Here is a 14306-nt window from a genome sequence, read left to right as displayed (position 1 = left end):
TAAGAGAATGTGCAGCATTCTGATGTCTATCCTGGAACCCACTGGCTTGGGCTCATGAGAAGCCTGCACCAGTGCAGAATCTGGAAGGATCTACTTCATGGAAGGGCTCAACTCTGTGAGAGGAAGACACGGAGGTCTTTGTAGGCTGAGCACTTTCAGGTATAGCTTTGGACACTCCAGAGTCAACCATCCATTAAATATGAGAAAGAAGCATGAGTTAGGAGATGTCTCCTCTTTTCCCTCAACATAGTTTTAGGGCTTCCTAGAATCACTTTTGACCCCTTATACTTGCATCCATTGAGTCCTTGGATTTTTTGCTTTTCTTGTTTGTTGCTTGTTTGGAATGAACTCCTTTTGAGATTAATACCCAAAGTACTGCTAATCTCAGATGAGAGCCACTGTGCTTGGACACTCATGTGGAACTGCCCATCAGCCTCGCCCAAGCACATCTATCACCACTGAGGACACAGTCTGAAAATTAATTTTTTGCACTCCTAGAAGATACCTGGATTCAAAGCTCTTGAGGAAAGTATATACCCACCCCATTGCCAAGTTTCTATTGCTCCCTGAGGTCCCTATGCTAGGACTAAACATTTCATTGTATAAGGCCTTTAAGAAAACTAAAAGATGACACTGCCACCCACTATTTGATATAAACAGACTCCTATGGAAAGGCCAGTGGGTTTCTGACCTGTGGATCTTCACAGAATGTTAATATTGGTGAGATCTGCATACAAGGCAGGATATGGAGATCAATGGTTCTGAGGCTTTCATTTGACTTCTAAACTTCCCTGGGGTGTTTGTGTGAATATCCTTCTAATTTTTTCTCTTACAAAGTTTTCTTTTTTTCACTGTTCAGTGTAGAAAAATTAAAAAGCAGAGAACCATACCCAAAACTTCTGAATCAGAGAAGATCCTAATTAATATGTCATCCTGGCCCTTTCAGAGGAGCACAATTCTCATTGTTATTTTCTTCATTCTCACATCAGCCTAACACATCAGGAACCAGGTGCTATTGGACCTATTTGACAGGTGAAGATGTGACTTCTCACATCCCAACCACCTGGCTGGGGACTAAGAGCTGGGGGCAGTGGTAGAGTGACTTAGCCCTCCTCTGTTAACTGTCATGATTAAAACCAACAATTTCCATTCCCCCAAATAAAAATGGGATCCTTCTGTGGATTCTCTAAAGAGCTGACCTGAACCTTCACAGGTGAACACGTAGTTAAGTTACTGTCAAAAGGAGGGACAAACTCAAGTGATGGATTCTCACCAGCAGTTTCCAGCACTAAACCTGCAGCATTCCAGGATAATCTCTTTCCCACTTGTGCCTGGAATGATGCCAACCCCAAGATGGCCTGGGACAAGAAGCAAATTCACAGAAGCCACACCTCAGCTGTCCTGGGGAAAGCCCAGGGAAATATCCAGGGGTAAAAACAAAAGGAAAATAGTTAAGTTTAGTGAACCAGATAGATACATAGATACATAGATGTAGAATTTAATGGAAATTAAGCAATAGAAAAGTCAAAATATGATGAATAGCAAAGAAGAGAAGAAAAGGGAAAACAAAGAAAAAAGGAAAAAGGATATGGGGGAGGGGGACATGCAGAATCACCAAGTCCTTGACAATAAAAACTCATTATGAGCACATCTCATTTACAAACAGACTCCCAGAGGAACCAATTACGCTAAACGTTCTGGCAGTGATTGGGCAGTCATCAGACCAGGCCACCCTTGGGCATGTGACAGTCTCACATTCTGGAGCTCCTGGGGCTCTTCAGTTCCTGTCCGCCTTCAAACAATGAGCCCTGTCAGCTCATGTAGCATTAAGGCTGTCAGGGGCAACTTATCCTGCATCATGACACAAGCTGGCACACCACAGAAAGGTCAAGTGGAAAGCTGTCCCTTCCGCCACATCACTGTCATCCACTGCTAAAGGTCATTCCACCCAACACATTGTGATGGAAAATAACTTGGTTCATCTACTGTGAAATAGCAAAAAGTCCCTCTACTGTGATTCCCAAAAGGCATGAAATTAGGCACACCCGAGTTCTCTGGGACGTAATCTGCAGACAATCTAAGTCGAAAGACACAAAGATACGAGGTGTAGACCCATCATATCTAAATGCTGTACTGGTGAGTACAATTCTATCAACTAACACTCACTCGCTGTGATATAGAACTCCAACGTTTACCATGTAGCACTGCGTTTCACTCTCTACAGGACACGGTTATCCCATTTACAGGTGGGGAAAACTGAAGCACAGAAACGTTAATCATTTTTCCAAGCTTACACAGCTAATTAATAATAGAACCTGGCTTCGTTATCAGATTTTAATAAAGCTGACCTAAAAGTCACTAAAACTTTACGACTCTATTGTTCACAGAATTCATTACTAACTTCTCAGCAGTGACAATAATCAAAACTGCAGATGAGGTATATTTTTAACATTCAATTTTTTGAGAGCTAACTTTGGACTGCACCATGCTGGATGCTGGGGGTAATTAAGTTGTGAAGAGTTGTTACTTTAAAAACAAAAAAACTATCTATCTCCTAAGATTTGCTGTATTTGCATTCAGTAAATTATTTTGTTCTTTAAAAATAAAAACAAAACTAAACAAAGACTCCCTCCCCAGGGATCTTAGACAGGGAAACCACTCACATCTATATTAAAGTGTAATATGAATATGTGAGGGGGAAATATTCAGAGCACGCTAAAGAAGGGAGCTGACCCTTGGTCTATTGATGGCCTCATAGGAACAAGGAGGTGAGGGGTGGAAAGTGAGGGAAGAAGTGCAAAACAATATGGCCAAGGCTGTCCTCAGCGGTGACTGAGGGACCAGGAGAGGGCTGCCTGGGATGCAGACAGGGTGGCAGGTAATAAAGTCAGGAAGTTAGGCCGGGGCAAGACAATGCTAGAGCAAAAACATCTGTGCTGGAAACAGTATCCTTTGATGTTATATCTACATGTCCCCCAAGAGCCTGAAGGTGGGCCTTTTGGAAAAGGATTGGGCCACAGGGGCGCTATAACTAGATGTGATTCAGGTGGTGGGATGTGATCAGAACTGGGTCACTGAGGATGTGACCTGCTAGAGCAATTTCCCTCCCCGGCTCCAACTTTCAATCTCCTTCTCTATGTCCCTCTGCCCTGCTAATTCTTTCCTGGAGCCAGTCAACCATGGACTGCATATGTGAACCAAAATAAACCACGTAACTTTCCTCTTGCACCCTCATCCTGAGGGTTGGTGCAACTATAGACCTTGGTAAACCTCCAGATATTTATAGACCAAGGAGGTTTTTATTTTTCCCTACATAACTCGAAAATGTGAAGCCTAGTTCATCTCCTAAAAGAAGGGCATCCAGGGCAGCCCTGTCCTCACCTGTCCACCAAATGGGGAGTAAGAGTCTGGCCACTGACAGAGGGCATAGAGAATGACAGAGCTGCCTAATTCAGGAGAGAGCCTCTGCCACTCAATGCATGTCAGCAAAGTATTCACTGCAATTTATCATTAGATAAGAGCAAGATTTCATTAAGGGCCTGCACAGTTTATCAAAACAAATTAGCTGTCCAATGATGCATTGTGAAGTACAAGGAAGACCTTGAAGGAGCAGGGACTCCACAGCACTGCCACCATGCCGAGGTCATGAGTGCTGTGTTTGTGAGTCAGTATTTTAAACAGAAAGATTAAACAGTTATGTGTAAATTGCACCTTAATCCTCTCTGCCTGAGCATGCAGGTCAGAAAATGGGAGATGCCACCGAACAAGAGGGCACTGATCTCTCCTTTAGTCTTGTCTTCAGCACTCGTCTATGTTCCATTTTTTCTCCTTCCCCTCTCCATTTTTTCCTTCAACTATCAAAACCAGGATGACCAATACTGCAGCTTCTTCAATACCCAAGGAGGTTTCCAATTTCCTTTTCTCAATATCATCCAACAGAGAACCAGAGAAGGAGAGAAGCAAGGCCGTGAAATTTGACTGCAGAGAAAACAGTTTGACATAGAAAGATAGGAAGAGTTCTCAAGCTTTAAATGCCTCATTATAATTTACAAGTTTTAATATGTATTACTTTACTGCATTTGCCAATTATTTCTGTGGCCTGAAAGACGGCAGGCTATGTGCAAATAAGCTTCTTATTGCGAAATAGAAAATAAGAAGCCAAATCATTTCATCTTATTTTCTGCACATACTGGTGCTAACAACTGGCAGAGATGTTCTTCAGAAACACCCACACTTCACACTTCACAGTGTTTTCTAACATGCAGTTGGCGGGGGTATGGAGAAGGCAAAGAAAGAAAAGACAGCAAATAATTTCTAATACCTGGGGTACAGATAACACATACGGTGTCCACCCACACAGCAGGGTAAGTATCATCATTCCCGCCGGATCTGGAAACAAACTAGAATCCAAGGACTGTTATGGTTTGTGTCTGAATGTGCCCCCAAAACCTTATGCAGTCATGAAGGGCAGGCTTTTCAGAGGAGCTGAATCTAGAGTTTGTGACTGATTTATGGCCTAGTGCTGGGATTAATAGTGTGAGTGAAATACCCTGCATACAGTACAGGAGTCTTGCTCACTTCTTTTCCTTGTTTCTTTTGCTGTCTTCTGCCTCCAGAATGGTTGCTTCTCTGCCACACCTGCCTTGGCCAGCTGACTATGGACTGAAACCTCTACAAACTATGAGCTAAATAAGCCTTTCCCCCTTTAATTTGGGTGTCGGGTGTTTTGTCTCAGCAACAAGAAAAGTAACTAAGACAAGGACAGAGGACACAACAAAAGCCAGAGCCACACAGATGTGTTGGTCTCATCACCCATCCTGGGATGTCCCCAGTCTCTTCCCTCTGCCTACTAAGCTGTTTATGTCCTTCTGGGGCAGTATTAAATATTTCATAGCTCACCAAATGCCAACTATACCACAACTAAAAATATATAGAAAATTAGAAAAAGCATACCAAAAAGTTCTTGCTAAAATTTTCACAGCTCATGATGAGGACTTTTTTAACTATCTCAGGTTGAATAGGTAATTATTTCTAAATGTCACTTTATGCAGAAAACAGATTGAACAGATTTTATGCCAATAAAATCCACTCATCAGTCAATTTAGTGACAGGATGTGGGTCCCGTCAGCCCTTTAGTATATACATAATAACCAGCTGATAGAATGAACTTTGCCTGGGCTCAACACATGAATTCCCCCTGGACACTACCCAGAGACAAATCATTATTTCCATTGCTTCCTAGTAAAGATGAGAACAAGAGCAACCAGAGGAAACTAACGTGTGAGGCCATGCTTAGGAGGAAAGGATGTTATCCATTTCACCACTGCTGCCACGCTGCAGAGCAGAGGGCTTGCACACATGGTCCTGTGTCTCCTGACCAAGGGTGCATTCTGAGAAATAAGTCCTCACATAAATGGCACAGAGGTTTTACTCACACCCAGACAGTTACAAATCTACAGAGCTTTGAAGCCTTGTAAAAACTAACTTATTATCACTAAAGTTTGGCAGTCTTTAGAACAGACCACTTGAAGTCATTTTTAAAATTATTTTAGCCTGGCAAACACAAGGTCCTGAGTTCAATTCCTGCTACCAAAAAACATAATAATAAATTAATAAAATAAATTATTTTATTTTACTCATGCATGGGTACATAATGTTTATATTCCTTGTGGGAAGTTGGAACATGTATGTAAACACATCCTAGTTCCTTTTTAAATCCTTTATCTCTTCACACTTTCCATCTCATCTCTCCATCTCTTGATCACCTTCTCCTTTGAGAATGATCTTCAAAGCAGACCCAATAGGAATTACTGCTCTTGCAATTGTTATTTTTATTATTGTTAGAATTTTGGCAGTTTTAGTCAATCTTCTCAAATCTAAGATTTTACTTAAGAATACTAGTAGAGAAACTGACTGTAAAATACTGAAATTTTCAGAACTTTTCCTCAGGAAAGAGTCAGCTGGTAGTTTTGAAGTTTATAAACTACTAGGAAGAACACTTTGGTCTCCTATTTGTAAACTGAAACTATGACCGAGTTTAGAATGATTTTTCCTTAAGAAAAATAAATGTCCATGGACATTCTTTTAACCCTTGAATCTAAATATCTCCATACCATTTTTATAATAAATCCACAAAAGGATAAAACACTGAGAAAAAAATCTGTATAGCATGTTTACTGTGTTCACTGCAGTAGGCAGTTTGGTAACAAGGTGCAGTCCAGCTATAATACAACAGTAAATACTTGCATATCTAAATATAGAAAAGTTTGTTGTAAAAATACAGAATACAAAGGTACATACAGTAGTGAGTCTATAACACAACTTGAGATCTGAGTCCCATGACAGGGGAAGCCACGTCATCCCACAACGGAGGAACAAGCAAGCCTCCCTCACAGCCTGGCCTCCAGGGGAGGACCTCTGAAGAGGAAGGCAGGACCTGCTGTGTTCCACAGCCCTTGGTACCACAGGCAGCCACTGCTGGGCACTCGCACTTGGGCCAGGCTGTTCTATTGTTGGCAGTCGTAGTGATGGATCTGTTGGACCTGTCTTCAGGGAGTTTCCAGAAGTGATTATAGTTTTAAGTCACAAAACAAAGCAAAGTCAGCGGCACAGAGCATCCCAGTTCACAGGCTCCCATGTGGCACCCACCTCCCTTTCATGCTGGCTGCCTTGGGGACACTCTCTCCTTAAATGCAAATTAAATGCACTCAGCTTTCTCTCTTCTCTATTACACCCGCCATCCTTTGAAGAGGCAGGGAATCTATCCTGACCATCAGGCTCCAGGCCACTGCTCTGCCTTTGTGCTCTGAGAGGGTAGGACAGCACCCCACAGGAGAAGGGGGTGTGAAGCTGGATGACGTGTACCTGTCATCTCCCCACAGTGTCAGGGAGAGAGCTCACTCGAGGCAGAATTCAGAAAACAGAGGTTATAGAAATGGAGACAAGTTAGTCTCCCTCCGCGGTGTTCCACACTTGGCCCCCGCTGTGATCAATTTTCTGTCTATCCCTCAGACATTCTTTGAATTTCATCATTTTGGATATTGGGCAAGACTGAGAATAGAGCCACTAATCCAAGGCTGGTTGCTTCTCACTCCCAGAAGGGGATTCTGGGCCAGCAGGGTAAAGCTGTGTGCCACACAGATCATGGTGCGTGTCACAGAAATGCTGAATTCCCACATTTTGCTCCTTCGTCCTCACAGTCCTCCTTGCTCACTTTGGAAGCGAAGTGCTGGGTATGTTTGACAGTGGGTATCAGGTAAAGGAGGGGACACTGTGGGCGCAAATAGGTGCAGTGACCCAGACACTGGGCCTGCAGAAAGTCATTACACATGCTCTCCTTTCCTCCCTCCCAGCCAGGTCACTAAGCCTAACTAGGCACCCTATGGTCTAGCTGCAGGTTCTCTCTCGGGGTACACTGAGGTCACATCTTGCTCTTCAGCTGACAACAGGCACAGAAATATACCACAATGACAAAACTGCTACAGACTTAGAGAAAGATCCTAGACAAAAACTCATGGGTATTATTCTTTTCCTCCCAGTCCTTTCAGACAAATGTAGTAACATAAGGAAATATTAACTTTGCTTCCCTAGAGAAGGAGAAGCGTAATCAGAGTACTGAGAAATGAGGTGGGAGATGCCAATACTTGGATGAGACAAACAAGAAACCTTCCACCCTATCCAACTGCGCCTCTCTCTGGAACACAAAGTTTTTTCATTAGTGAAACTAGAAAGAAAGATAAAAAGGCCACCGAACCAAGAGACATAAGGTTCCCTCTAGTGACTCAAGGTAAACCTCACAGGTTCTACAGACCTTTCCTGACACAGAGCACAGCTGGGCTGTGAGCCTGGCTGTGAAAACAAAGCCTGTTCCCAGATTATGTGTAAAACAGATCTCTACAACACTTACAATGGTTTTAGGAGCCCTGTAGAAACAACATGGGAAAGGAAGTCACATACAAATTACATGTCAGCAATATCATGACAAGAAATACTTCTCCTCAATATCACGCAGCCATTCCTAAGGAGCTGACTGGTCTCTGAGATGACTCAATCACCCACATGTGCCAGGCCAGGCACTGGACCCTGATGAGCCCCATCTCAGACAACATGAGCTTGTTTCAAACTCCCAGGCCTCTAGCCACCAGCCTCCCAGACACTCTCCCCAGACAGCATGCCACCCCTCGAGGTCCTTGCTGAAATTCCCTCACCCTTGGGTCTCCCCTCAGCTGGCCCAGCTCCAGGAGGAGAAAGGTCCCTTAGGGACCCTCTGCCTCTCCTACTGAAGGGACATATTGTTCATAGTTTTGTCATTAACGTATATGTGCTATCCCCTTCAGGACTGTTTCCTCCTGGAGCCAAGAGCAGTAAGGCATCATTCACTGCCTTACATGATGTAGTTACACACAATACGGCTCACAGGACAGAAACAAGAGTATCACTTGGGAGCTTATTAGAAATGGAGGTAAGCCAGGCATGGTGGCACATGCCCATAATTCTAGCACTCTGGGAGGCTGAGGCAGAAAGATCATGAGTTCAAGACCAGCCAGGGCAATTTACCAAAATCCTGTCTCAAAATAAAAAGAGCTGGGAGGTAGCAATGTGAAGGTTCGGTATTCAGTCCCTAGCACCCCGAGATGGGGTGGGGAGAAAGAAAAAATAAATGGAGGGTCTCCAACCCCACCTCAATCTTACTTAATCAGGACCTGCATTTAACAAGCCAGCCATCCAGGCCATCCATATATACATGAAGTCTGAGAAGCCTGTTAGAGACAGTAAATTGTCAACAGGTATTTTTCACAAATGCCAACCTATACAAGTCTGCCTCTCTCTCTGCTGCAATCCTGGGCACAGCAGATGAGCAGAGAGCTGGCAAGAGCAAAGAAACCAAATTCAAGCAAGAGTGGGTAGCTCAAGACTAGGTTTAGCTCTCTTGGCCAGCCATGAAGCATGACATAGTCTGTGTGTGCCATCCACAGCTGAGCTCAGAGCCACACAGCCATCACCATGTAAGCCACACAGCCACACAGCCAACAGGTGGCCTGTGCCACCTCCCCACACCCTTCACCCAGCACCATCATAAAATTTCTTGACTTGCAGAAAGAGAGGCAGAAGAATATAGAGAGCCCCTAGCTCCTTTTCCTTCCCCACTTTCCCTCTCTCCCAAACCCAATTGTGATGGTCTACACAGTGAGAAGACTGGGCATACTATTTCTTTGACTAGGATATCCAACTTTCTGTGGAAATCACTCATCCTACAGAGCCCAAAGTCCAACAGTTCATGATGCCTTCGATGGGAAATACCAGAATAAATCTCTGAGGCTTAAGTCCAACCCCGCTTCTAGAAGAACTGTTGAATCCATAGTCTATTTCCAGGTTGGTCTGGGTGTCTTAAAATGGAACATCTCCAGGAGCATTTGTCAACCAAGGGATGGCTTGGTCCCTAGAAGTCATTCTAAGCCCTCTATCTTCCCCATGACCAGCAGAGATGGGGGTGAGATCTTGCAGTCAGCCTCTGTGGCCCTTAAGACTCTTTCAGGCTCATCCTACCTGAAGCTTCCTCCAGGTCCCTCTACCTATGTCCACTCAGCACCATTTGTTTCTGGCACAACTCCTACTTTACTGCTTCATTTTTGTTGTTTTTTCTATTTTTCCGCCTGTTTTTCTGATCAACTCCACTATCGTCCGGTCTCACGCTATAACACTTCCATTTTGGGTAGTTCTAGCCGTGCATGTGGATGTGTAGGCAATTAACCCTTGTGACACAGCCTGACATCTCTTGAATTTATCCCAATTCTACTTCTGGTCCTGGAGGGTCTGAAGTAAAAACACTTCCTCAAAGCTGCTAATGCTGGCACTGGAAGACCAGAGAGTGGGTCCACCTTTCTGTCCTATTGCTGGACTCACTGCCTGGCCCATCACAGGTGTTCAACGAATATTTTTGATGACTGTGTGAATTACAAATATGCTATCTATCAGCAGATGAACAAGCTGACAATTTATTATACAAGTATTCTGATTCTGGGCATAGCTATGTTCCAAAGGCTCATGAATGCTTATAAAGTGCTTTGAAATCTGAAATAACACCATAAGGCGATGTGGTCAGCTGTTCCTGAAAAAAGACATCAGAGAAGCCAACTGTACAGTTTACCAGGAGCACAGGAGGCAGAGGTGAGGAAGAAGGGGAAGGAAAAGTGCAAAGAGGAAGTAATCAACAAACAAATTAAAACTCACCTTTATCATAATCATCATCCTCAATTGCTTTCTCCTGAAGTTTCTGAAGCTTTAATTTTAAGGACGCTGCCTGTATTGATTTTAAAGGAAAAAAAAAAAAAAAAACCAAATTACAATAGCATTCAAACAAGCTCATTTTGTAAAAGCTAAGAACACCTAGAAACTTACAAAACTTCTTGATTTGCTTTTTTAAAAACACACACACAAACGTACATTTTTCCTATGCCAAATGCATTTGTTTCTCAAGAAAAAAAAAGGTTATATGAAGGGAAAGTGTAATTTGAATGTGAAAGCCTCAAAAAGACTTAGACTGTTATTTTAAACAGAAACATCACATGATGCCCTGATCTGCATGCAGAGATGTGTGATAGGAAGGCAGACATATTTGATCAAATGGGCTCTGTCTAGGCATCACAGGAAAACCATGATGACAAACACTGAGGAGCCAGCTTTCCTAGGCTGGAAAAAATACCTGTCACCTGCAACTTAAAGAAGGAGAGGACTGCCCATGATCAGCTGGCTCTAAGGCAGAAACAGCTCCATCTTACACAGGAGCTTCCTGAGGTACAAGAAGTATCCTGGAAAAAGAAAGCTACTCGCTCCTTGGTTGCCAGGAAGCAGAAGGAGAGCAGAGCAGAAGGGAGGAGCTGGGGTCAAGATTGCACCCATCCAGATCATCTCCCCAGTGGACCACCTCCAATCAGCACCCCACGCTTCCTGGTGGCACATTCAGCTAGGGTATGGCACCCCAACAATTCATTCACCTCCAAAAATCCCCCTTTGAACCCAAAGACCTTGGGGGACATTTTACTTCTAAACATAATACCAGTGCTCAGGCTGACCAAGAGCTCAGATGAGTAACCTTAGCCTTGGCATAAACAGGACAATAAAAGCAGGCATCTCTAACATCCTCCTTCATCACACGCAGTGCCCACTGTCGGGAGCCTCTTGCTCTTGTGAAAGTCTATGAGTCCCACTCCAACAGAGTGCTTTCTACCACCACCACCACCCACCCTATTCTGAATAAAGTGAATTCCTCCTCCACACCACTGACATTCACATGCCAGAATACAGTGCTGACACTGGTTGTGATTTCCCTGCCCTGCATTAATTACACAACCACAGACAACTACAGATCAGCTGTGTCCAGACCCTAGCATCTGAGACAAGATTCGAGTTTAACTTGACATGGGAAGAAGGGAGACTTGGTTTTCTTTTGACTCAAACACTTTCCATGAAGAGTTATTTCTAGTGATGATGGTAACGTCAAGGAACCATGGTCAGGACCAGCCCATCTGAAGCACTCACAGGTCTGAGCACATGTAATCCTCAGCCTAAGGAGGCAAATGCAGCCATGGTCTCCACTTTACAGCACAGCCTCCTGAGGCACAAGACAATTAACTGTGTGGGTCACACCATCAGGAAAGGAAAGCACCAGGCTGCACAGACAGGTAGTCTCACTAACCTGCTGAGTTTCAGAGTTCTGGGGGGACAGTTTACAAACACCCACAAACCAGGGAGCCAGGACCAGGTTCCTCCAAGAATTCCAGCCATGCAGACAGTGCACAGACCAGCAGCAGCAGCCATGCCAGCTCTCTCAGGAAGAGCCTTCTGGAAAGTTATGAACAGTTACTTACTTCTAAACTGATGCAGGCAATAAAGAGAAAAGGAGATGTGTATTTAGGATTGGTGCTGTTTCTTTGTAAAACTAAAACTCATGAATTTGATGGGTGTGGTGGCGCACACCTGTAATCTCAGCACTTGGGAGGCTGAGGCAAGAGGAGTTCTGTGAATTCAAGGCCAACCTAGGCCACATAGCAAGTTCAAGGTCAGTCTGAAATACATAGCAAGATCCTGTCTCAAAAAATAAAATAAAATAAAACTCAGGAACTTAAAAGGTAAATCAAGTCACAATTCCTGGAACCTCAGCTCACATGCCTTCTGGAGACCTAGTGGCTCACAGAGCTGTCATGAAAACAGAGCAGGACCCAGAGAGCCGTATCTGCTTGGGGTCTCACAGATCCTGGTATATTCAGAGTTCCAGGTCCTCAGGAGGACATGACATATGTCTGGGTAAAGAAGTACAAAAGGGACAAGAACCACCAGTGCCACCAGAGGCCAGCTCTAATGGGCCACCTCACACTGCTATGTGACTGTTGATCACATTATGTCAACTTCAATGTGTTAAGAAACATCTGACAGAGTAATAAAGCACAGTGTGTCTGTGGATGACTGACACGTAGATCAACAAATGGACGAGGAAGACACCCTTCCCCATTGTGAGTGACACCAACCAGTAAGTTTTTAGCCTGCAAGAAATAAAAAGGGAAAGAAGGAAGTATGCCCATCTTTCAAGAGCTCCAGTCTTCCTGAGCAGGTTGGCCCTTTGCTGCCATTGCCTTTGGACATTTATCTTCAGTTCTTCAGCCTTCCAATGCAGACTCGCTTCCAATGCACTAGCAACTCTCCAAGGAGCTTCCAGGCCTTCAGCCTCAGACTGGCATTGCAGACTTGGTCCCACTTGTTCTGCAACTTCTGTCTTCTTGGAATGAGCAGCTACTAGATCCTCCAGTTCTTCAGTGTACAAATCATCACTGTGGACTCTCCCACCTCCAATCCTGTAGCCCTATCTAATAAATCCCTTTGCATAATTACAGATACATTTTCTATTGATTCTGTTCCTCCAGAGAACCCTAACCAGTACACCTTGCCTCCATGAATTTGTAGGGAACAAAGCTGACCTTTACACTGATTTTCTAACTATTGCCTCACCTAAATCAAAACTTGGATCTCTCAGATAAAGAAATGCAGACATGTTGCTAGGATTTGCTTGAATATCTCTGCACTGCAGCATTGAAAACTGCCCCTTAGAACAGGGAGAGTGTGCCAATGACAGCCTCCACCCATGCTCTGGTCATGCAAGTTCCTGTCTCTCAGATTCTCTTCTCCCACCCAAGATATTCAATTAAGAAAACAGTCAGGTATCCGTAGCCCATCTTCATGAGATTAATTACCTCACTGAAAAACACTGTTTGATCACCTGCTGAGGGTCAGGAAGCAGTACACATTGGGCATCTGCACTGTCTAGGAGAAGTGCTTCTGACTGTAGAACTCACAGCTGCATGGGGGCACGGACCACAGACAAACCATGATAGTCAGTGATGAGTGCAGTGGCAGGCAGGCCCTGGAGCTACAGGAATGGAGTGAAAGGGGGTGGGATTCATTTGGTCTAGAGAGTAGGAAAGTTCTCCCAAGAAAGTGGCTGTGGATCTTCACTAAACAAGAAACAATTTGGAGTGGAGGACATCACTGTAGGCAGAGGGAAATGGAGAGCAAAGGCAGGAGGCACAGCTTTCCCTGCATCAGCTAAAGCAGCAAGAGGAGGGGTTGGAGCCACTAAGACCCAACTGAGAAAATTCTCAATCGTAAGGATAAGGAGCCAGGTATTGTCCTAGAGCAGCAAAGAGCCAGTGAAGACAGTAAGCAGAGAATAGCACATCCACCAGTAGAAGCCAACCCTACTGGCCCCACTGAAGAGGAAAGGAAGAAGAGACATGAAGGAAATGAACTGGATCAAGAATCCCTTGCAAAACCTCAGCAAAAGCTAAGGAAGGTCTGAGCCATGGCCAAGGGCTGCAGGATGGAGGTGGCTCAGAGATCAGTGGGATGAGGGTGAGGACGTGGAGGATGCTGTGACTCTAGCCAAGGAGCTCAAAGGATTTGGTTCATTCAAATCTTCACAGGTGATGCCCTCAGAACAGATGTCATGGGAGGATGCGTCCACCTCAAGGACCAGAGAAAAGGTCACATCTCTGCCTGATGGCATGCTCTCCCTGAGTCACAAGTCAGTGGCAGCTGAGATTCCTGAGGGCCAGAACAGGGCAAATGAAGATGTGAAAGGTGACACCAGGCTACAGAGACAGAACATGGAGCAGATGAGGTGCATCTGCAGGAAATATCATGGACTTCAAAATCTCTAGATTCTCCTCAAATGCTACATGAGTGGATATTGTACTTCCTGCTCCTGTGTAGATACACAAACACATTTCAACACAGCATTTAAGAAGCTATGCAGC

The 14306-nt window shown here is 44.3% G+C and overlaps 1 protein-coding gene across 3 annotated transcripts in view; it reads right to left on the bottom strand.

Moving 5' to 3' along the window:
* The window catches only part of Disc1 (DISC1 scaffold protein), a 326935-nt gene that overhangs the window by 258309 nt on the left and 54320 nt on the right, over nt 1-14306 (bottom strand). For all 3 annotated transcript variants that reach the window (XR_010051226.1, XM_063260047.1, XM_063260045.1), the window contains exon 3: nt 10231-10300. Coding sequence is in view for 2 of the 3 variants with exons in the window: in XM_063260047.1 (XP_063116117.1) it covers nt 10231-10300 (70 nt within the window). In the remaining variant the exon portion in view is untranslated. The remainder of the gene's footprint in view (nt 1-10230; nt 10301-14306) is intronic.

Source organism: Cavia porcellus, unplaced genomic scaffold (genome assembly GCF_034190915.1).
Source record: "Cavia porcellus strain 051 isolate PalLab524CR breed Dunkin Hartley unplaced genomic scaffold, mCavPor4.1 scaffold_13, whole genome shotgun sequence".
In the NCBI taxonomy this organism is placed as follows: Eukaryota; Metazoa; Chordata; class Mammalia; order Rodentia; family Caviidae; genus Cavia; species Cavia porcellus.
The sequence above is the reverse complement of the archived record's forward strand: the minus strand, read 5'-3'. Positions and strand labels throughout refer to the sequence as shown.